The sequence below is a fragment of the Anthonomus grandis genome, chromosome 1 (genome assembly GCF_022605725.1).
Source record: "Anthonomus grandis grandis chromosome 1, icAntGran1.3, whole genome shotgun sequence".
Classification (NCBI taxonomy): domain Eukaryota; kingdom Metazoa; phylum Arthropoda; class Insecta; order Coleoptera; family Curculionidae; genus Anthonomus; species Anthonomus grandis.
Genome location: NC_065546.1, coordinates 35,956,476 through 35,979,994, shown reverse-complemented (window position 1 = coordinate 35,979,994; position 23,519 = coordinate 35,956,476). Strand labels below are relative to the sequence as shown.

The window sequence follows — 23,519 nt, the reverse complement described above, 5'->3', positions numbered from 1 at the left end:
CAAAATTTGACGTCTACAAAAAAATAACAATATTTTTTTTATTTTATAATTTTTTAAACAATTTACAAGCTTTGAAAACGTATGTTTGCTCGTAGGCTCTTATCAGAGGATCGTAAATAATTCCTAACAATACTGATAAAGGTAAAACACTGAACTCTTTGCTATATAGCCGCTGACACATTAAACCAAGTCTTATTGTCAGCCTTTAAGGGATATTATTAATTTGAAAAGTGGTTTAAAATGGATAAATTAAAAAGGGTTTTGAGTGGAAATGATACCCCCGATGAAGAGAGCGGAATCATGTCTCAGGTAAGTCAAATGCCATCAATTGTATTACATATAATTGAGGACAGAACCTCCTTTTTTTTAAACACCCCAAAAATTCTTATTAAAACGCACATCAATGAATGTTATGTGTCATAATTTATTCTGTAATTATTTTAACCATAATGCATGATCTAAGTACTCTGTAGAACCTAAGAACTGGTTTGTGTCATTTATAAACTTCCATTAATCCCAATGGTCGAGGAGAAAACCTAACCAAAGATTTTGAATTTCTTTTGTGATTTTATAGGTTATTTTAAACAAATTTAAGTATTAACTGACAATTTCCTAAATATTGCAACTTGGTCCACCTTCATTATGTATAAAGCTGTATAATTATTATGTAGAACTGGAACAAATTACTTGTTTCTTAGTCTATAGAATGTTTTCTGATTTGTCAATATTGGATTTTTTTAACATTCTGTTAGCTAAAAACTGATAATTAAATGTTTGCTACTTTCTTCACAAATCAGTAAGAGTTCATAAAATATCAATTTTATATTTAAAAGTAAATAAAAACTACCTTTCTCATACCACTAATAAATCATTTATTACTCTTATATTTTCAATCTAACAGGTTTTCCCTCTACATCATAATATAACTTAAAACATTTAACTGCAAAAGAGAACATTAACAACTTAATATCAGGTGCTTTAACTCAATTATTACTCAGGTATTGAACTCCCCATTCACTTGACCATTAATACTGTCAGCCTTCCTGCATACAAAGAAGACACTGTCATATTCATACTGTAACATTGAATTTGGGTTTTGACAGTATTTTGTCTTAACCCCAGTCTCACACTTCTCCATTTGGAAGCCAACCTTCTTAATAACATCACAGACTACCTTGAAACTTGGCTCTATGCTCTTCTCCTTCTTCACATCTGAGTAGTGGTACAGAAGTGGGCCCAAATTGATCCAAACACCACCAGGCTTTAGTATTTCATAAATGGTTTCAATGAACTGAACCACATTGGGGGCACAGTCAATAAAAAAGCATGTGGCCACACAGTCCCATTCTTCTTTCATAGTGTAGACTTCTAAAAAATCACCGGCAGTCATTGAAAAATTCCCTTCTGCAGATGGCATGGGCTTTACATCAGGGAATTTTGCTGTTGTTAGCTGGTCATCCACAGAATGGTTATTACAATACTGATGTATCCATGGATAAATCAGGTATTCATCTACGTTCTTGCACAAATTGAGAACATAAAAGGATACAATGAGCATAAACAAATTGAACTCATTGCCTTGACATTTAAATCCTCGAGAAGCTATTTCAAATGCCAACCTACCAAGGCCTGCTCCTGGAACAAGTACTTGTACTTCAGCCCTGTCATAATGTTCTTCAGGAAAATGTACTAGAATCTCTTGAATAATTGGGTCATAGCACTGTTTCCTCTCGGCTGCCCCAAGAGAACTCCAGTCACGCATCAGCTGCTTAAAGACTGACTGTACTTTTTCAAGTCCCTCATTTAACACCCCCAATTGTTGTTCACTTTGTGGCATTTCTGTGTTGCAATAAACATTATCGAACATCGAGCAGGCATGCTTTAAGACCATTGGGATAAACTCAGCATTTTTATCAACACCTTCCTTCAACTTTTGCAGATCTTCATAATATTTATTTAGCCACTTTTTGTGCTGATTGGGCAACGACCCGACGCACTTTTCTTTGTGCTGTATTCGTTTACGAGAGAGCTCCTGGTAACTTTTGAAAGTGTTTATTACCCTGAGAAAATAGGCCCGTTCTTCTTGGATTTTTTGGTCCGTTTCCATTTTGATTGTTTCGTTACGTTTGCGATTTTATTGGTAAACTGGTTACTGAGGTGCACCGTGGTGCATCCTGTGCAATGAAATTCGTAAAATATCAGTAATTAATTGATTATAAGGCAAACAAAAAAACTTCCCAATCAAACAATGAACTGACAGGGGCTAACCTAACCTAAATTAATCAATCGGGTCAAAGCGCTGTTGCCGCATGTTGATCAGATGATCGATGCACAGAGCCGCATTTAGGTTTTTAAGTGAAATGTTGTAATAAAGCTGACAGCAATTCTTTAATTTATTGTACTGTTTATTTTAAACTTGAAATCGGTTTGTTTTTATAACCTAAAATATTTGTGAAAATTATGTGTGTAAAATATTTAAAAGTGTCACTCAATGACTTAAAAACACTGTTATTTGCAAAATAGCAATTTTAAATGTATTTTATCATTAACTACAGGTTCAGGGGTGTCAACAACTGTCAAAGTCATTGTGACAGAACAATTTTTTTAGTTAGGAGTATGTTTTGTAAGCATTATTTTTTTTTATCTATAGACTTCAAATTTAAGCATCGTGCACAAACCGTCTAAACAAAAAAACTGTATACTCATAATAACTTTGTTTCTTTAACCTGTAAAAATTGCATGACATAAATCTAACTCAGTTTGTTTGCCTCACCTAAAATAGTAAACTCTCACTTACGTTTTGTGTCACAAGTGATTGTAACTCTTCAATTTTTCTGTTAGGAATGAACTGCGTTTAGCAAGCCTTTTAGAATTTTTCTTTAAGAATCAATTTTTATTTATACAATTAATCTTTTTATTCTATTTAGCTATTATCTAACGTTTATAAAGGCTCTACAGGGTTTGTCTAGCTAACCTAAAAATTAAAATAATTGAACTGTCACTTGGGCTTAATGTCTGCGGTGTCAACTATCAAAGTCATTAGAAAGTACATTTTTTCTATATAAAATGTGTTGAACTATTACTTAAAGTTTATAAAGGCTAAATAGTGTTTGCTACGTCATCTAATATAAGTCATATGTTAGCGAGTAAGCGCCTTACTAGGTTGTCTTACGATATCTTAAGCGTTACGTCATCATATGGTTGCGCTCAAATGACGTCATGTCTAGCAGCTGTCAGAGTTTTAAGGCATATTTTAGCGAGTAAGCGGCTATAAGCGTCTTTAAGACATCTCATTTGAGCGATCAAGTCATGACGTCACTGTATAAGGCGCTTTGAGCGTTTGTTAGCAGTCTCCCGAGACCGCTAATAAACTCGATATGTCAGAAGGAAAGATATACAAACACATAGAGTAATTAAAAGTATGAGAGGGTTCAATCCCATAGTGACAAGTAGGCATCATCTTTACCCTAAACTCGATTGCAGCGTGCGGTTGCGGTCTAAGCGAACTAAAATAATTGACATTTGTCACAGTCGGTAAAATAGTCTACTGTAATACCGATCCGTCATAGAAATCTGCCTGTCATTTCTATGACGGATCGGTATTACAGTAGACTATTTTACCGACTGTGACAAATGTCAATTATTTTAGTTCGGCTATTCAAAATTTTAGAATGGCGCGAAATTTAAAATTATTGACCCATTAAATCAATTCTTAACAGCGTAAAGGCTGTGAATCTCGATCACAAACTCTAAAAAATTATGAAATAGTGCAAGTGTATTAATTTAATTTTTGAAGAGGCTAAGAGTGATAATGTTTGTAATTTAAGTTTATTTTATACATTTTTTAATTGAATACGTTAGTGTTTTGACATTAAATTCATCAAATCTACTTTTAAGCTGTTAAGTTAATGCATTTAGGCCCTTCAAAAAAATAAATCGTTAATTGCACTTTTTCACTGATTTTTAGAGAATGTGAAAGAGATTTTACAGCCCAATACGCTATCAAAAAAAGATTTAATGGGTCAATTATGTAAGACAATATTTTAAGTATAATATATTTAGTCCTATTTTGAGAATTAAATGCTCAATACTAACAATGTTAATTTCACTGTTATCAACAAATTAACAAGGGTAGGGGTAGAATTTAAGTCAATTGTAAAGTAAGTTTATAATTTATTGTCTTAAAAGGGATCCTGATACAATTTGTTTTTGTGCTGCTTTAGCACAACACTCCATGGTATGTATTTTGCTTTTTACATTTTACATTTTGAGGATATGATACAAAAATTACAATTTATCAAATTTATAAATTAATTATTTACAGACATAAGAACTATATTTCTCAAAAATATGCCCTAAAAATTTTACGTTTACTACCTACTTTTTTGTACAGAGGGTACCCAAAAATGTTAGGGGAGTGGTAATATATAAAAACTAATCCTGTAATTAAAATATTCTTTATGGAGAGTATGATATTAAAAATTAGTTGACACTGATGTATACCCTTAATTCTAGATGTCATCGGTCCTTTTTCTTAAATATTTAAAGAGCATCCCTGGATCTTACTCCCACCTTATCGAGGTGAGGTACCTCCTTGAGTACTGACCTGGTAGAATGGAAGTTGTTTCACTTATTGTGCTTTTGGTACTTCCTAGCAGCAAAGCACTGATGATACCTTTCGTCAGACCTAGTAAAAAGTGGTCTAGCATAATTATGTTCATTCTGAACATTATATTGAGATTGCTGGATTATGATAGCAGGTAATAAAGTCAATGTATCTTCCCAAGGTACTTGAGCCTCAACCAGTACTGGGGCATTTTGAATAATACTTGGGCCAGCAATTGGGAGAGCACACTTTCTTAAATGAGTATGTATAGTACTAGTAAAGGAAATATCCTCAAAATGGTCTTGACATAAATAACACCTTGTTGAGGTTGGGCTTAAACCAAGTATTTTAAACCATTGGGACCTCCTAATAATGTCACTTTCAGGAAATTTAAAGAGAATTTTATTCTTGTATGAATCTTCAATAGGACAATAGTATGTATTAGAACAAGTGGGTGCCTTGCATTTAAAAATTAATTTTCCTGGTGATGACATTATTAGGGCAGTTTTAAAATGGTAAACAACAATTTTAGGTGACCTACAACATGGTGAAAACTATTTGATAAAAAAAATTGCACTTACCCCATCCTAGGGATCTGAAACCACACAATAAAACAACAAACAAGCTTCTATATGATGAAATTTTAATGACTTTAAGGTACATTTTTAACTATTTTTTGTTGAGAAAAAAACAAAAGAACACACCCAATGGACGCCCAAATAAAAAGGAATAAGCAATGGTGACGATCGATGATGCGAAGGTGGGTGATGGCAAGGAAGGAAAGAAAATCGATAATAATAATGACAATTATGACAGAAGTTGGCCCTCGATGCCGTCTAACCGAACTAAATATCTTAGGTTAAGGTTTAAAACTTGATGATCAATTTAGGCTACCTTTCAAACACTCTTTTAATATTCATTTCTCTATGTACAAACAAAAGTAAACAATAAATTGATGTTTTCAATATTTTTTTGAGTTGAAAAACATTACATTCTTTAGTTTATTTAGTTTCTCTGTGTTATAAAGTTTATTTGCGTTGAAAAGCTTATTGAGAATGAGAAATTTGGGGTAATTATTAATTACTGCGATTATTGTTTTTCCCTTAGTAAAAGTAGTACTAAAAGTTAATTAAAGAAAGTAGGTAAAAGATATATTTTGTGTAATTTCGGTTTAAAAATCAGTGACTAATTTTCCCAGGTATTTATTGCAATTGTTTATGCATTTTGAAAAATAGTCGGAATGAGGCAAACTAATTTGAATCTCGTTAGGATCTAGATCCGACCTTAAAAAATTTATAAATATGAGGTTGGATTTAACCTCAAAATGTTTTGAAAACTGAGACAAATGAGTGTTTTCATGGTTTAATTCTGTTTTCAAACAAATTCAATACCAACGAAAACGTACCTAGTAACAGTTTAGACTCTGACAGCTGTTAGACATGACGTCATTCGAGCGAAAAAATATTATGACGTAACGCTTAAGACATCGTAAGACAACCGAGTAAGGCGCTTAATCGCTAAAATATGGCTTAAGAAAGTAATAATGACAGCTTAACTAGAATGGTTTAATTATTTCCAATAGATGCGGCAATACTGGTATTCGAGATATGTTAAAGTCTGAGATAAAATGGTTCAAGAAACCTTAATTTATTACATGGATAGGGTCTTTCTCCCTTTACAGAAGTTAGGGAAAAACTATACAAAAAATTAATTTTTAAATAAAATTAATTTTGTAAAACTTTTGAAGTTTTACAAACAAATTGTTAAATCAGGTATATGACTTCATAGTGAGAGAAATTTTCTGATTTCAAATATATATGGTTTAATTACTTTTAATTAAACCGATTCGAAAATATTGGGCTCCAAGCTTTAAAAAAATTAAATATTGAAGATCTTGGTAGGCGGTGCATGGGTGCATCGTTTGACGTTTACTAGGAAACAAATAATTCTATTATAAATGATATTAACCAAAATCATAGATAATTTATAATTAATACGATCCAAAAAATTGAACAAGATTATAATAATTGTATTAATAACGCTGGTGATTATATAGAGCAGTTATAAATATCTGGATTTAATTTAAAGTTAAACAATTATTAACATCGCTTAATAAATACTAAATCTTAAGATTTTATTGTTTCTACTCAATTCATTTATCTTACAAAACGGCAAAATGATAATGTCTACTGAATCATTAGTTTTTTAATAAACGCTAAACCCTAACAGTGGACCGCGTACCAAGATCTTTAATAGGTTTTTTGTGGAGTCTGATATTTCCAAAATGGTTGAATTAAAAGGTGGTGTGGTATACATATATATCCTCCTCAGACCCAAGGTGAAATGAAAACATATCTTTTTAAAACACGTACTTTTTTGTAAAGTGTTGAGCCCAAAAAACAACAAAATATTTAAAAAAATATTTTTTTTACAGATTTAGCAAATGTCAATTTACCACATTTCGAATCTCTACATTTTGATCTGGATTTCTGGTCGTGTTTGGTAAATACTGGTAGATGAGTGTTTCCCTGCTTCCTCTCTCTTCTATCTGGAATAGGCTGAATTTTCCTTTGTTTTCGGGGCGTTACCTGCTCTTCATCAGAATCACTTTGCTCGCAATCTGCTTGAGGAATAATCCCACTGGATTTGGCTTACCCCTAACAAATTGCCGCATTTTTACTTGGCCATGAAAAGGAATCATTTGTTTATCTATGGACACTGTTTTCGTTCGTTCATTTAAACGGCATCCTCTTTGCACCATGTCCAATAAAGGCCTTACTTTCCAGAATCTATCTATTATTTTTTCTTTATTGGTAACCCTGTGATCTTCTACCAGTTTTACCCGTGATCGCAATATAAAGTATCGATTTCTTGAAATTGTGTCTGAAACAATGGGTACTCTTGTACCGGGTGTACAACTAAGAGAGGTCGCCGGCCATATCTCAGTAACTAGTCATCGCACAGAGTAGGGAAAAAAATATTTCTTATAAAAGTGACGAAGATTAATTGCTGGAAATTAATTTCAAGGTCGTACGAAGACCGGTAGGGAGCGTAATACAACATTAAAAAAGAAAAAATGGCTTTTATTGAAAAAATTTAAAGTGGACGCTACAGATAAATAATGCGAACTTAAAGTATGAAAAATTTGAAACATTTTTTATTTTGAACTTTTTTTTCTGATCTGGGAAGGGTTGAATATTAGTCTCTAAAATTGTTGATAATTTTCGATTGGCCTAACCGATTTTAACAAGCTTGCTTTTGTTTTAAAGGATAATTATTAGGCTTTTATGCGGTATAATTATTTAGCCGACATAGTTATTTTGCTGAACACTAGAGGGCGGTTTGTATTAAATTGAACTATTTCGGCGTTTTTTTTGGAAAATATTAAATACAATGATATTCTTTTTTTTAATTAGGCTAAAAGAGCATAAAAAAACATAAAAACTGGCGTAAACCGCAAGTCGATATCTTATTTTATTCCGAAATTATTAATTAAAATGTTTTTAAACAATGAAACTCGCCACCGCTCTGGGATTACGCCGTCACAGGTTAGTAGTAGGCTTTGCAAACAAATAAAAAATGACAAATATACTCGGGGCCATGATGTTTATGATCAGTGTCAAATGTAACGTCAAAGACAGATTTTGATAATATTTAAATATGCAAAAATGCTTGTAATTCCAAACGACGTAGCTTTTGATATGCTAGCAGTGTATTTTGAGTTGATGCAAAATGCACGCCATTGCAGCCCGTATATATGCCCAAAGATATCCTAACCGAAGACACTATAATCATAGAGTTTTTATCGGATTAGCTAGAAGGCTTAGAGATACTGGTAGTATTCACGGCAATATTCACCGAAGGCGAGCGCGCATAGAGGCAAACGTTATCAATGTTTTGGCCTATATTCACATAAATCCTCATGTAAGCATCCGAAAAATTTCTGGGGACTTGGGAATATCCCACGGAACAGTAGAAAATATACTGAAAGAGCACAGGTACCTATTTTTATTTGTTACAATGATATTAAGCATTCTATCATATATTTATTGTTTTTTACTTAGACTTCATCCATATCACGTAGTACTGCACCAGGCGCTTCTCGAAAGAGACTACGATAATAGACTCGATTTCTGTTATTGGCTGTTGAATATGGTTAAGGAAGATCCTGGATTCATTTCGAAAATATTATGGACGGACGAGGCATCATTCAGCAGCGATGGTGGAGTAAACTTGCATAATATGCATTATTGGGCAGAAAGAAATCCCCGTTGGATCCGTGAGGTTCAACACTAAGGCAGGTGGACTGTAAATGTGTGGTGCGGTATTATTAACGGAAAATTTATTGGTCCTTTCTTTTTCAATGAAACACTTTCTGGTAATGTATATTTAAATTTTTTGCAAAACGATCTTCCTTTGTTACTTGAAGATGTTGATTTGGAAACGAGAAGGCAAATGATTTTCCAACATAATGGTTGCCCTGCACATTTTGCAGTTCAAGTTCGACAGTATTTAAGCAGGCAGTATCATTTGTGGATAGGAAGAGGAAATATATTTCCTTGGCCTGCGCGATCTCCAGATCTGACTGTCTTAGATTTGTATCTATGGGGAAGGATTAAAGATTTAGTTTTTGGCACTCTACCCACAACACAGGACGACATGCAAAATCGAATACGTAATGCTATAAATTCCTTACCCAAAGCAGAAATTAAGACAGCGGTTCTATCTGTATCTATACTGCATAAAAGCCTAATAATTATCCTTTAAAACAAAAGCAAGCTTGTTAAAATCGGTTAAGCCAATTGAAAATTATCAACAATTTTAGAGACTAATATTCAACCCTTCCCCCACCCTTTATTTGACAGATCAGAAGAAAAAGTTCAGAATAAAAAATGTTTAAAATTTTTCATACTTTAAGTTCGCATTATTTAACTGTAGCGTCCACTTTTAATATTTTCAATAAAACCCATTTTTTCTTTTTCAATGTTGTATTACACCCCCTACAGGTCTTCGTACGAACTTGAAATTAATTTCCAGCAATTAATCTTCGTCACTTTTATAAGAAATATATTTTTCTCTACTCTGTGCGATGACTAGTTACTGAAATATAGCCGGCGACCTCTCTTAGTTGTACACCCGGTACTTCACGCCCAGTACATCCTTATTCTCGGTAGACCATAAATTCCAATCAACATGGAAGCTCCAAAGAATTTTCGCAATTCATATTCAGAAGTTTCAAGGGAACGGCCTGACTCAATAACCCCACGCATATTTGTGAAAAGTGCCATTTGTTCAAAGAAAGTATCAGAAATGTATTAGGTACATACTTGGTTGATTTAATTGAGTGGAAATGTTCTCGTTTTTAAAGTTAAACTGGAATGGTTCAAATTCCCGGACACGGGACCAAGTTTTTTCATAGCCTGGTAAATAATGGGCAAGAGGCTCGTCATCCGAAGAATCACTCATATTTTCTGTCATCTCCATATCCTCTATACTTTCTAATCCATCCTGATGATCAAGGTTAATATTAACCAAATCCAAGTCCACATCTACTTTATCCCCACTCTCCGACGATAAATCGCCGATATCTGATTGGTCTAGGTCCAGATTAAGAACTAATTCTTCTATCTTGAAGCTGGTTAAGGCCCCTAAAAATTATTTCATAGACGAGTGACGAAATAATGATGTTCAACAAGGCAAATAATTAAAAAAACCCAAAATATGATTTTATATTTAACACACAAATTCCTAGCAATTCATTTATTTTTGTAGTCTTAGAGACCCAAGATATCACTGGTGATACCTTTACTAAGTCTACCATTTGCGGCACGATTAGATTACTAAGAGAGAATTTTTGTATTACACAAGTTCTATGTGCTACCTGCCGTCAATATATAACAATAAAAAAGCAAGAACAATATTACTTACTCTTATTTTGGTCAAAAGGCATAATGATGCAACGTGCACTTGCAAATGTAAACAATACACTAACCTAACCTCACCACTAGGGCGTGCGTCGACGAAATAAAAATGTGTGCGCATATTTGGCTATGTATCATTTATGATACCATCGGGAACTGGCGGCTAATTGCTTCAGCGCGCCGAAAAAAAAATTAAATCCTCAGGTATCATGTATGATACCTGGGGTCTGAGGAGGATATTTGAAATAAAAAATCGGCTTTTTAGCTATGAGTCATATATAGTGTTCTGTAAGAAAAAACTGACCATCTGTCAGAATTTGAAATTTAAAAAAAAAATTGACATCGGTTTCAAAAATTTGAAGTAAAACCCCAAAAGTTTTGTAATATGTTTTTTTTTATGTTTTAGCCAAGTATAGTAGAGGAGGGATCAATGTATGGGGAAAGACCTTATACCGAGTATTTCTTTTAAACATAGGCATCGTCTGGAAATCAAATTAAAATAAAATGCATAAAAATATATTTTCTAAACCTGTGCTGATGCTGCAATAACCTTGGTTTTAATGGTCCTTTCAAAAAAGTCAATTACCATTTCTAGATTAAGGTACTAGGTAAATCAATTAGTTACGACAATAATATTGTATAAGCGTATATTATATGCTTCACTCAAGCGAGATAAATCTTCAAGATTCCATCGATATTTACAAAGAAATACATATATCTTTTAAGCATCTTGTTTTTCAACCATGTTCCTGGATATTTTTCTTCAAATGTCCCACTGAACTTAGAGTCTTTTTTAAATTTATTTTATCATTATCTAATATGTACCAAACTGGACACATAATTATTCTATTCACAGCTAAATGATGCATCAACCCTAAGCTGGTCCACAAGAATCAAAGCATTCATCGCTTGTTTCATAATAGGGATTCTCCTCTCACTCCTGGGATCTTTCGCCCTATTTTTCAAAGGAGGTCTAAATGTGTTCGCTGTATTTTACACATTGGGTAAGAAAGCAAAAATTTTTCTCCATGGCATTGAATAAAATGTATCTATTTTTCGATTCTAGGCAACGTAGTGTCCTTACTCAGCACCTGTTTCCTAATGGGACCATGGAATCAAATCCAGAAAATGTTCCATTCGACCAGAGCCATAGCCACTTGTTTGGTCTTAGCGAGTCTCGTGATGACCCTCGTGTCGGCTGTGGCATGGCACAATCCTGGCCTCGCTCTAGTTTTTATTATAATACAATCGTTATCGATGACGTGGTACTCGCTCTCTTACATCCCTTATGCCAGGGACGCCGTGAAGAAAACCATTTCCGCGTGTGTGGGATAAGGAACTAACCAATGAAGTATTTAACTTTTAGACAATATTTGTATTATTAACTCTTTAATTCTTTATTGCATGAAAGAAAAAGTGCAAATGATGGGTTAAGTGTGAGCAACAATTTTAAAAGCAGCACAATATGTCGTCAATATTTTAAATAGTCTATATATTATATTCCTCTAAAGAATTACTTCATATTTTCATATATAAATGTTTACTAATAATTTTTAGGTTAATTATGTGTATTTTGGAGGCCAAGAGCTTATAAAGAGACTGCATGTAGGAAATGTACTCATAAATTATGTTATCTTTATATAATAAAATGTATTTATTTTAAACAAACTACCATATATTACTTAACACGGCACATAACAAATTTATCCTTAAAGCTAGAGGTCACTATATAAAAATAATTTAAAATACTGAAATGAATTTATAAATCTTGAGATATGAGTAATTCCTCCACGCCCATTTTGCCCCGGTGCTTCCAGGTTCTGTATCTAGCCAGATCTTTTCTCGTAACCATCCCTATTACCTGAATAAAACTTTTTTAAGGTATCTGACTTGGGAAAATGTACGTTTCTTACCTCGTTAGTATCATTTACTATCGGTAAGTGTCTTAGCCCAAGACCCCTGAATAGTCTGAACATTCTTGGGAGAGAAGTTGACTAAAAATAAATAAAGGCGTTAGGTGATAAAAGAAAGACATACTATAAATTTCTGTCTGCTAATAAATAAAAAAGCTTCAAATTTGGTCGTTTGCAAATTGGACCTTGACTGATAAAAAAAAAACTTGAGGCACAAGAAACGTTCATAGACGGAATTATTGTAATGCTTTTTCATTGACCAAAACTTTTATAAAAATACTGTTCCAACCAAAACTGTCCTAACTACCTAAACCCTTAACGCTGAATGCTTTTAGCCTCAAATTCATACTTAGGTACTCCTCAATAACAATGTAAACAAAATGTCAAAATATTAAGTCGTTCTTATGTTATGCTCAAAAATGTTTGCTAATCAAAAAAAAAACTTCAAATTGGGAGGGCTCTTGAACTTTGAATGAGAAACCTATCTCAAACTCAGAAGGTTTTTGAGCTAAAATAAACCATAGCAATGATTGATGAATAACAATGTTGATTAGTAGGTTACAGACACACATCTTATAAGAGAAAACCGAATCTAATATTACATTGTTTGGTTACAATTTTTGGTTCGTTAAAATAGCTGAGAATATGAGTAATTGTCTTGTCATCTGGTAGAAGACATTTTCCTTAGTAAATTTAGATATTCCTAGTTCAATACGCACAAGAACTTGTTCTAAGTCAAAATTTGCAGGTACAAGATTACAAAGTAGAGACTGTGAATAGCCTTGGAGTTTGCTTAGGCTAGGGGACGAACTTAATGACTAAAGAACAGTATTTACATTCAAATGAACAGTATTTACATTTAAATAAAAAACCTAGTCAAATTCAGATGAGCTTTAGCTAAAGAAACACAAATTATGAGATTAAGTCAAAATCATAAACTAATATCAACGTTTATTAACGCGCCATAATATGACCCTCAGGTTATTAAATTTCACAGTAATACGGAGAATTTCACGTAATGCTTTTCTTTTATTTTTATTGCTAAGATTCCGATTAATCACACAAAATAATTGATGTAGGTTATATACTTAGTCAATTTAAATAAAAATGATACTCGACATCCGTGTGGTTTGTCTGCAGCCGCTTTTCCAGCCAGGAATACTTATCATTTATATAGTTTACTTGAGTCCATTTTTTCTTTGAATATTATTATTTCGTGTAGTACTCTCAAAAACAGTGAATTTTTTTTTTAAATTTAGGAAAAAAAGTACTTCCACCAAAACTAAAACTACACTGGCTCGCATAATTTAACCGGACAACGAAAATTCAATCCATAATAATTTTTTCAATATTGCATCGATTTTGATAATGTTTTGCCGCGTTTTAGGCCGATTTATTATGATAATTTTTTCATATCGAAATTTTAAACATTTCCAACTGATTTGTTATTATACAGGGGTTAATAAAAAGTTGAATTTAACTCTAAACTTTTAAACACCCTGCAGAAAAAATTGACATGCTGCATTTTCAAGCACCATCTTTTCTTAACAACTTGTTTTTTGATTCATTCCGATATCTGTATTCATAAAGAAAAAGCACTGGCTTAAAGGAGACAATGCAATAATCCTTTAGTAGCAAGAATTTCTTTTTTAAAAATATTGCAAAGTTGGCTGTTCTGATAAAAGAAATATGTAGAAGTTTCCATGGCACTGTGGCATGTTAAAAAGATTGTTGTCAACGAATTACAGATTTAATTTTGCTGTACATTTTTGAGTTCTTTGAAGCGTTTTCTAAATTATTTTTTAAAAGTGTGTATCGTAGCTGTTGCGTAAGCGATACTTAAAAACGATGTGCCCAGAAGTGTGTTAAATAGAAAAAAAAATAATAATAATTATGATTAATAGCAATTTAATACTTTATCCAATACTTTAATTTTACTTTAATACTTTATCTTATTTACCTGGATTAAATGAAATTTGAATGGACGGATGGGTAATAACAGGAAGGAAAAAGGGAGAGTAAAGGTATGGGAAGTGAGTGTTAGAAAATGGGTACAAGGGAACCAATGGAAGGAGGAAGACTTACTATAGACTACAGAGACAGCTCAGGGGATCTTCTCAAAGGGGAGCCGACTAGCACTAACCACTTTGATAGAGTGGCGTGGATTCCACAAGAGTTCAATAAAAATATAAGCGCCACCTGTTTTATCCCAGATGGATAAGAAAATCCCGATGACCAAGAAAACAGGAAATTACTAAAAGCACTATACCTATAAACCTGAAAGAAAATCTCACAAGGAAGAACAGACAGGGAGATTTATAAATACAATTAATTATATTGACCCTTAATAAGTGTTATGGTGCAATTAATAAATCAACAATAAAATAAATATTAACCTTTTACTTTGGCTATTAAATTACAGCTTTAGTGTGGAAGCACCTTAAAACTCATGGACTCACCAAAAGTCCCTTTTCTAACTTAGAAAGTTAGGTTATCTTTCAAAAATCAAAATAAATATAAAAGAAAAGCTTTAGTTAGGTTAGTATTTAGTATAATATACTATAGTAAAGCTAATAAATGTTGATAGGACTTTGGTCTAGAGTTTATAAAAGCAATTTATAAAAGACAAATCAAACAGTAACAACCAGCGGTTTATGGTTAAATAAATATGGTACAACTTATACTATACCTCGCATATACGTATATACTCAGTTCCCAACAAAGATTATAGCAACAAGGTGCCTCAAAAATTAGTAAATAAGTAAACTAGTAAATATATATGCGATAAATTACTCAAATAGTACTAACTATGGCAAAAGTAATGTGTGTGGCCTTTGCTTTACACTTCTAAATGGTTATATTATTCTGTGACACCTGTGGTCCTTGTTCTCGCCTTGTTGATTATTAGACGGCCATGGGGCTCATCTGGTATGTCTCAGGAAGCACAGTGTCTTCTGTGGTAGTTGGACAAAGTGATTCATCCAATACTACACGCTGTGATGGATTTCAGGAAATCCAGAAGAAGCTCAAGTGTGTTCGATGGGGCTCAGACCATCAAATTCCATCAAATCCTTCACAATATCAGTGATGAATTGAACAAATAGATGAGGAAGTCCAAGTGGTAGTGATAAGGGGACAAATAGGAAAAGAAGAAGAAAGAGAACAAAAAGAGAAAAAGAAGAGAAAAAAGGCCTGAAAACAAAACTACATGTGAGAAACTGAACTGAGGAATTTCTGAGGTGAGCAAAATTATTTTTTTTTATTAAAATTTCGCTTTAAAAAGTTGGATGTCTTTATATCCTTTAAATTAAAATAAAAATAAATGCGAATATTTAATGGGTTATAAGAATAAGTTGACCATGTGCCATGTGCAACTTACCTAGGTTGGAATGTGGCCTTTTTTTGGACTTTTTATGACAAAATAACACAGGAAACCTTAAAAATTCTCTACTCTGTTTCTTTAAGACTGCCCTCGGGGAAACTTTAATTTAACTCACAAAAAAAATCAGACCTAGATAAGGTATTTCCTTTGTAAATCCGCTCAAAGCGAAACGAGCTGAAGTCTTCAACTCTCAGCTGAAAAATGACCCATTAACCCAAACCTGTCGAAATGGATCCCCTCCAGATTTTACCATGTTTAAGTCATCTGTCAACCTTGGAATCTTACTGAAAATATAGACAATTCCTGCATGAAATAAGTAGTACTGTAAGTATGTACCAGCCACAATAAAACTTAAAGAGGCCTTGAGAAGAAAATCAATATTTGGGTTTGACAGTTACTTTGTTTACTATTTTATTGAAATGAAGATTCACTACACTTTTCCTACAATAAATTATGTGAAAAGAAAGAGCAGCAAATTCTGCTCAACTGACTATTGCAGACATCACACATAATAAAGTCTCATTCTAATTTTCAGATCGACATTGGCCAAGGCAACCGAAAGAAATCAGACACCTGTACAACCTCACAATGCAAGATCAAGGTACCAACAATATCAACCTAGTCAAGATTATGCTTTAATATGAACTTGATTTCTAATAAGTAGTTACTGCTATAAAACAAAATATATATCTGTCCATTAATGTTTATATTCTGTTCTGATATATTTATACATATATTTGCCATTTAAATACATTTGCAATAAATTGGTTATTTCCTAAACTGATCAAAATTTTATAATTATTGAAATCTATACAATTATGGTTGATTTTTCTATGGAGATTACCCTTTCTTATAAGCCCAAACCCTGTTTGCTTTCGACTTTTATAACTACTAATCTAAGACCTTGATAAATGAAAGAAGCTTTATTAAATTATATTAAAATATTTCAAATTTGAATACATTGAGTTAAAGTGTTATGCTCACAAAAAAAAACTGTAACAAGTGGCACAAGTCGTTGCTCATCTCGTAGATGATTGTCATCGGATTAGGTATATTGCAGAAAGGCTTGGCTATCCACGCAGTACAGTAGTCGATGCGATACTAAGGTTCATAGTATACAAACTGATTCTTATTCAAGTAGGCCTGGACAGGAAAGATGAAGGGCCACAAACACAGTTGAGGATCCATTTCTTCGTCTTCGAGAGCGAACAGCCTCTACTCCTCCTCTGGTAAGATAACTAGCAGATGTTCAGAGAACCTTGGTTTCACCTGGTACCGGACGAAGAACGTTAGCGGATCAGAATTAAACATCTCGTGTACCTCCTACAGGTCCTCTATTAGATGCGGGTCATCGAATGGTGCGCCTGGAGTTTGCTCGGACTCATGCAGATTGGGATAATGGCGAAATGTTCTTTTTACTAAACGTAAAACGTTTTTAATTCTCGTAAAACGAGTCTCGCTTTACGAGATATTCCTGACGGACGTCAAAGATAATAGGGCCCGGAGAAAGATACTCTTAATGTTGCATCTCTCCTAGAGTACAATTTGGTGGCGGAGGAGTGATGGTGTGTAGCCGGTACAGACCTTGTTACACTTCAAGGGAGTATTAACCCCGATAGATACATTAGGTAGTGCTTAGGAGACTATTTTATCTTAACGCACGACAATGCTCGACTGCACATAGCACAAATAACCAGACAATCAAAATCGACGTTAACATTCATGTTTGGACTGGTCCACAAGAAGCCCAGACCTCAACCCTATTGAGCACTTGTGCTGAGAATATACTGGGAAGAAGAAATTAGGCAGAACTACGGTGAATTTCAAACTTTGCATTAGAAGAAGCACTGACAAACGAGTGGCAACAAATAACCCAAGATGCGATTGCTTCTTTAATTGAATCTATGTCCGAAAGAATAAGAGTTGATGTTCAAGCGCGTGAGGAAAATACCCGATTTTAGAAAAAATTAATAAATATTAATAGCGCCGTTATCCATAATTTAAAAAAAAGCATTATTGCATTGTTTCCTTTAAGCCACTGTTTTTTTTAAAGAATATAGATAACGGAATGAATCAAAAAACAAGTTGTTAAGAAAAGATGGAGCTTGAAAATGGAACAAAAAGAATAATTATTTGGTTATGAATTTTTTCCACAGGGTGTTTAAAAGTTTACAGTGAAATTCGACTTTTTATTAACCCCTGTATAATAACAAATTCGTTCGAAATTTTTGTAGCTTCGATATAAAAAAATGATGACAAACGGCCTAAAATTTGGCAAAAAATTATCAAAATCGATGCAATACTGTTAAAGTTGAATTTGGAACAAATTTTCAGTGTCCGGTTAATTTTGCGGGCCAGCGTATATAAATCGTTAACCCAGAATCACGTTTTTACCCTCAGAAATTTCAATATTAGTGTGAAAAAAATATGAAAATATTCTAAGTCGCTTCTAAGTTATACCCAAAAATGTTGGCTAATAAAAAAAAAATCATTTTGTAATATGTGTTTTAAAACTTTTATAAAATTGTTTCTAACTAAGAAATTTTTTGAGGTACAAGAAACTCTACTTTTTATATGAAGTTATTGGATACGAAATGCGCTCACCAAAACTGCTACTTAAAACCTTAAATTACAAACATGATTTTACCCTCACATTCATCCTCAGGAACTCCGCAATATTAATGTGACAATACTGCAAGTAAATTATGGCCAAAAATGTACTCTAATGAATAAACATAATGATAGCGTTTCAAATTTAAGAGTAGCGGTTTTAATTCTTTAATTGAAGTATTTTAAAGAACTAAAAACATACAGGGTGTCCCACAATCAACAGGCTGCAACTTTTTTATTTCTAAATATAAAATTTTTTAGGAAAATATATTTTTAATAGTTATAGTACCACTTCTCAAAATTACTTAAAAAAATTACCCCCGACAAATTCATCCCTTAAACCACCCCAACTTTTTTTTTTCAAATGCCTCCACCATTATTTCTTCTAATGTTTGGAATGCTTGTTAAATTATTAATTTAATTTCATAAAAAAATCAGGCGTTAACATCAGCGTAAAGTAACTGTTCAACGAATTCGGTTTTTAAGCTCTTCAAGATTATTGGATAGTCGTTGATAAACAATATCATTTAAATAACCCCAGACAAAAAAATCCATTGAGGTCATATCTGAAGAGCGGGCTGGCCACCTAATAGGACCAATAAATAACACCTCTACAAAAGGACAAAGCGCTCCAAAAAATGTTGCTCGTGACGTCACACGTTTGGGCCATGCACTTCGGGTTGATTTTCGCGTGAATTCAGCTGTTGACGCTGCCGGTGTTCGTCCACGGAAGGCTGCCTGCAACGCTGCCAGACTTTGCAGATTGCCGTGAACGTTAGGATGATCTATTACTATCTTAAAATAATTAAATCTATATCTTTAACTGCTCTTACTTTACAATTTAGTTAAAAAAAAGAGTGCATCCTTATTTCTCTTTTTATAATTTAAACTTCCATTATTTCAAATTTTATCATTTATCTAATACCTTGTTACTTGCCAATAGGAGTTCTTTCTATATAAATCTGACAACGGCGCATCTACTAGTTGTGCCACCTGATGAAACGAGAGGTTAGGTTGTTTATATTTATGTTCTGTGGTTGCCGGTATTTCTGACGAGATCCGCAGTAAATATTAGCCCATTTTTGTGTTTTTTTCTAAAATCGGAACTGTTTATTTCCGCGAAACGTGTATGTTATATTTATGTAAACTCTTCGCGTTCTTTTAAATCGCAAAATCGTAATTTCGGACTAGAAAGATCCTCGGAAAAAACCGGTTCTCGGTCTCGGTTTTATTTGTTTATATCAGACTTTAATACTTTAGTTCGTGTTTAATTTAATGTTTTTCTCCTAGTTCGGCTTGTAGTTTATACCAGAGTGTAAATATGCCTCAAAAGTGTTGTGTTCCGGGTTGTAACGGAAATTATAAAAACGGACCTAAAGTGCATGTCTTCGGTTTTCCTAAGGATATACCTAAATCTAAGGGGAAAATGGGTAAAAGCCAAACACAGAGATGACTTTGAGCCCACAAACAACACCAAAGTATGTGAAGCTCATTTTCCTGAAGGTAGTATAATAAAGAGTACTTTATTATACGTTTTATTATACATATTAAGTTCAAGATTCCAACACAGGTAAAATTTTTACAATAGAATTACTAAGACCATGACTGAAACTTTTGAAACTTTTTTATATAGCGAGCCAGTTTGTGTTTTAACATCAAAATTTAAAACTCCATATACTTCCCATAGTTTAGATGATTTATATGCAATATTTGAAGCAATAGACCTTACTATTATTACCCTGCCTTTGGCGGAAAATGTTACCAATAATGACAACCCCGACTGTGACTTAAATCTGCCACCTACAAATACTGCTACCGAGACTGCTACCAATACCCTTGGCAATACTATTCTTGATTATGCCAAACCATCAAATGACATAAATAAAATGAAACGTGTGTTCGATTTTGTGTCAAACATACTAAAAAGTTTTAAAAACATTGAAGACAACAAAATAGTGCATTCTTTAGATTTTATTTGTGAACAATTAGCTTTGCTTACAACTGCAAAGGAAAGGTACAGATATTCAAGTAGTACAATAATTTTGACTTCTATAATCTATACTATTAGTCCTCATGCATACAAGTATTTAAGAGATTATGGATCCCTAATTTTACCACATCCTCAAACTATAATGGGTATTTGTAACAAACACATGACCGATCCCCACATAGATGAAAAAAAAATGTTTTTAACTTATGCCCGAAATGTGCTTAGTTTACTAAAGGATCATGGGAGATTTGTGACACTACTTTTTGATGAAATTCATATTGACCCTTACATGGACTATAAAGGCGGTAATATCACTGGAACATCAGTCAATAATAAGTCTCGAGCTTCCTCGGCATTTACTTTTATGATTACAAGTGTGTGTTCCAGCTTTAAGGAAGTAGTTCACATAGCTCCCATCTCCAAAATTACATCAGACATACTTTATAATTTTATTAAGACAATTATTGAAAATTTAGAGATTGGGTACATAGTTTTTTAATAGTGTGATAATAATGCCATTTGCCATTTTTCAACTGCAGACCAACTTAGCTTTGTTTATCCTCATCCCATAGATAATCAGAGACCATTATTTTACCTATTTGACACAGTTCACTTACTTAAATGTGTATTTAATAATTGGCTTAACTCTAAACCAGACCAAAAATTTTATTTTTCTGATTTTGACACCTCAAAGAAAAAATGTGCTTCTTTTTCTGCAATTAAAAAATTACATGAACTGGAGTATACCTAAGCTTTTTAAGTCAATATATGTATTTATGTGTATATAATAACATTTTTTACTACTTAATGGTATAAAAAAAATAAAAAAATACCTAAATATGTATGTTGAATTTTGGCGCAGATGTAGGGGAGTTGGGAGTCTGCATTTAATATTACACCATAATATTTAACCTGACATTCAACCAGAACTAAAACATACCTTTGAATGTTTCCTGAACTCTATTCTATTCCTAGCATTTTTTAAAATAAGCCAAATATTGAGATATTAGCATATGAAATCCCTTGGTTTTTAAAAATCGGTGGCCCACATCGATGACGTCACGCGCCAAGCACTAAGGCCTTGTCTTTGAGTGGGTGTTGATAGGACTCCTATTTCCAATCCACTTATGAGGAAATCTATTGTCTAAATAATCTGTAATAATTTGGGCATTATGGGGTGGAGCGCCATCTTGTTGCCAAATTATTAAATTGCGCTCTAAAATAGTCACGTCTTCTAATAGTTCACGCAGTGAATTTTGAAGAAAATTTAAATACCGCTCTGAAGTTAATGAACCTTCATGAAAGTACGGTCTAATAAAATGTCCATTAAATACACCAGCTCACAGGTTTATACCAATTATAGTTTGAAAACGAGTTTCCATTATCCATCGGGGATTGTGTTTAGACCAATAATGTGTGTTATGTCTATTAACTATCCCATTATTATGGAATCTCCTTTCATCAGTCCAACAGATTTGTGACAAAACTTCGGAATTGTCATTAAAACCCGAAGGGATGTAATAAACTCTAACCTTCGTTGGTAATCAGTAGGGCGAAGTCCTTGTACTAGGAGGATTTTAAAAGGGCGATGTTGGTGTTGTCGATGAGTTCGCTGCATGGTACTTCTTGCAATATTACATTCTCTCGCAATAGTGCGAATGGAAACATGTCGATTTACTGCAACATAAGCCAACATAGATATAATATTTTCTTTATTTCTTGCTGCCATTTGATGATAAAAATGTTTTAAATTTGGAAATGATCCGGTGCGTATTTTTTGCTCCACTGTTGAAACCGACTTGTATGAGGGTGTAGGACGATTAGGAAAACGTTGTTGATAAACCATTTCTGCTTCACGACAATTTTTTCTACATTTCCGTAAAAAGATGCATATCGACATATTCATTTGGAGTAAAAAGTTGCGGCATTATGCAGGACTAAATAGCGGAAACTATGGAACTAAAATGTGTATGACCTATACAAAAAGGCAACAAAACTGAATATTAAAAATCACAAAATACCAAAACGGATATTGCCAATTTAAAGAATGCATGTATTTGGCCATAATTTTTTTTATAGAATTAAAAATACGTTATACATAAATGTTTTATACTGAAGACGAAGTTAAATTATTTGTTTACGGATTCAAAAATAATTGCTGATAATTTTTAAACTAGTGTCAATACTGTTTGGAGCGTTATTGGCAAATACTCTTCTAAGTCCTTTTTAACTTGTTTGAATTACCTACATAATAATAACTAACTAAGGCATAAGTGAACTAATAAGAAAATCAATAAAAGATATTTCGTGCCTTACGTTGATGTTAACAAATTTTTTTTTTAATTAAATTAAATTAATAATTTCACAAGCATTCTCCAAACATTAGAAGAAATAATGATGGTGCCATTTGAAAAAAAAAGTTAGAGTGGTTTTTAGGGAATGAATTTGTAGAAGGTAGTTTTTTTGGGTAGTGGTCCTTTTAAAAATAAATTTTCTTAAAAATGTTTATATTGAAAAATAAAAAAGTTCAGCCTGTGACGTTGATTGTGGGAAACCCTGTATATGAAATTCCATAAAATATTTTCCTAAAAATGCTAAGCTACAGAATAAACCATACCTAAAAATACCTTTATTTCGGTAGTAGAAGAAATATCAAGTATAGTCGGCACGCTTTACCCTAACACAAGTTTTTCAAATAATTTTTTAATTTATATTTTGATGAGATTTTTTTTTATTTGATGGGTATTTTTATTAATATTAATTTCAATTTTTTGGCACTATATTTGCGTTTTGTACATTTCCCAGAATTTATAATCTTTTTTTAATCCAATTCTACCTCTTTTTTACTTTATTAAATCATATTAAATATTAGGTTACACTAATAAATAATAATATTAAAACAAATTATGTATTTAAGTATAAAAAAGCATTTCCTTAAAAAAAAATTAGTACCCTTTAAAATAATAACCAATATTACATTAAAAACCAAAAATGTTTTTAAACCGCTGATAACAGTCGTCCAAACCTGTACTTAATATATATAGTGAATAATACGGCAATAAGGAATTCATTGTTTAACCGGTCCACTTATACCTCG

At 32.8% G+C, this 23,519-nt stretch overlaps 3 protein-coding genes across 5 annotated transcripts in view; 1 reads left to right on the top strand and 2 right to left on the bottom strand.

Annotated features, from left to right (window-relative positions):
- Positions 1–12,195, top strand: LOC126750491 (vesicle transport protein SFT2B). The gene is made up of 3 exons (XM_050460132.1): positions 1–309; positions 11,384–11,531; positions 11,594–12,195. The coding sequence occupies exons 1-3, from the start codon at positions 241–243 to the stop codon at positions 11,860–11,862; spliced, it is 486 nt and encodes a 161-aa protein (XP_050316089.1). The 5' UTR covers positions 1–240; the 3' UTR covers positions 11,863–12,195.
- Positions 849–2,291, bottom strand: LOC126750473 (carnosine N-methyltransferase). Its single transcript, XM_050460109.1, has one exon. It carries the CDS (start codon positions 2,105–2,107, stop codon positions 995–997), a length of 1,113 nt encoding a protein of 370 aa, XP_050316066.1. The 5' UTR covers positions 2,108–2,291; the 3' UTR covers positions 849–994.
- The window catches only part of LOC126750453 (H(+)/Cl(-) exchange transporter 7), a 44,655-nt gene continuing 33,316 nt past the window's right edge, over positions 12,181–23,519 (bottom strand). For all 3 annotated transcript variants that reach the window (XM_050460080.1, XM_050460095.1, XM_050460088.1), the window contains exons 13-14: positions 12,441–12,521; positions 12,181–12,388 (exon numbers count right to left, since the gene is read on the bottom strand). In XM_050460080.1, the coding sequence (XP_050316037.1) occupies positions 12,287–12,388; positions 12,441–12,521 (183 nt within the window). In that variant the 3' untranslated portion in view covers positions 12,181–12,286. The remainder of the gene's footprint in view (positions 12,389–12,440; positions 12,522–23,519) is intronic.

Excerpts from the sequence above, each read along its gene's own strand:
- LOC126750491 (XM_050460132.1), top strand. The coding sequence starts at position 241 with ATGGATAAATTAAAAAGGGTTTTGAGTGGAAATGATACCCCCGATGAA. Across the intron at positions 310-11,383 it reads AGAGCGGAATCATGTCTCAG|CTAAATGATGCATCAACCCT; the intron begins GTAAGTCAAATG and ends TTCTATTCACAG. Across the intron at positions 11,532-11,593 it reads CGCTGTATTTTACACATTGG|GCAACGTAGTGTCCTTACTC; the intron begins GTAAGAAAGCAA and ends TTTCGATTCTAG.
- LOC126750473 (XM_050460109.1), bottom strand. The coding sequence starts at position 2,107 with ATGGAAACGGACCAAAAAATCCAAGAAGAACGGGCCTATTTTCTCAGG.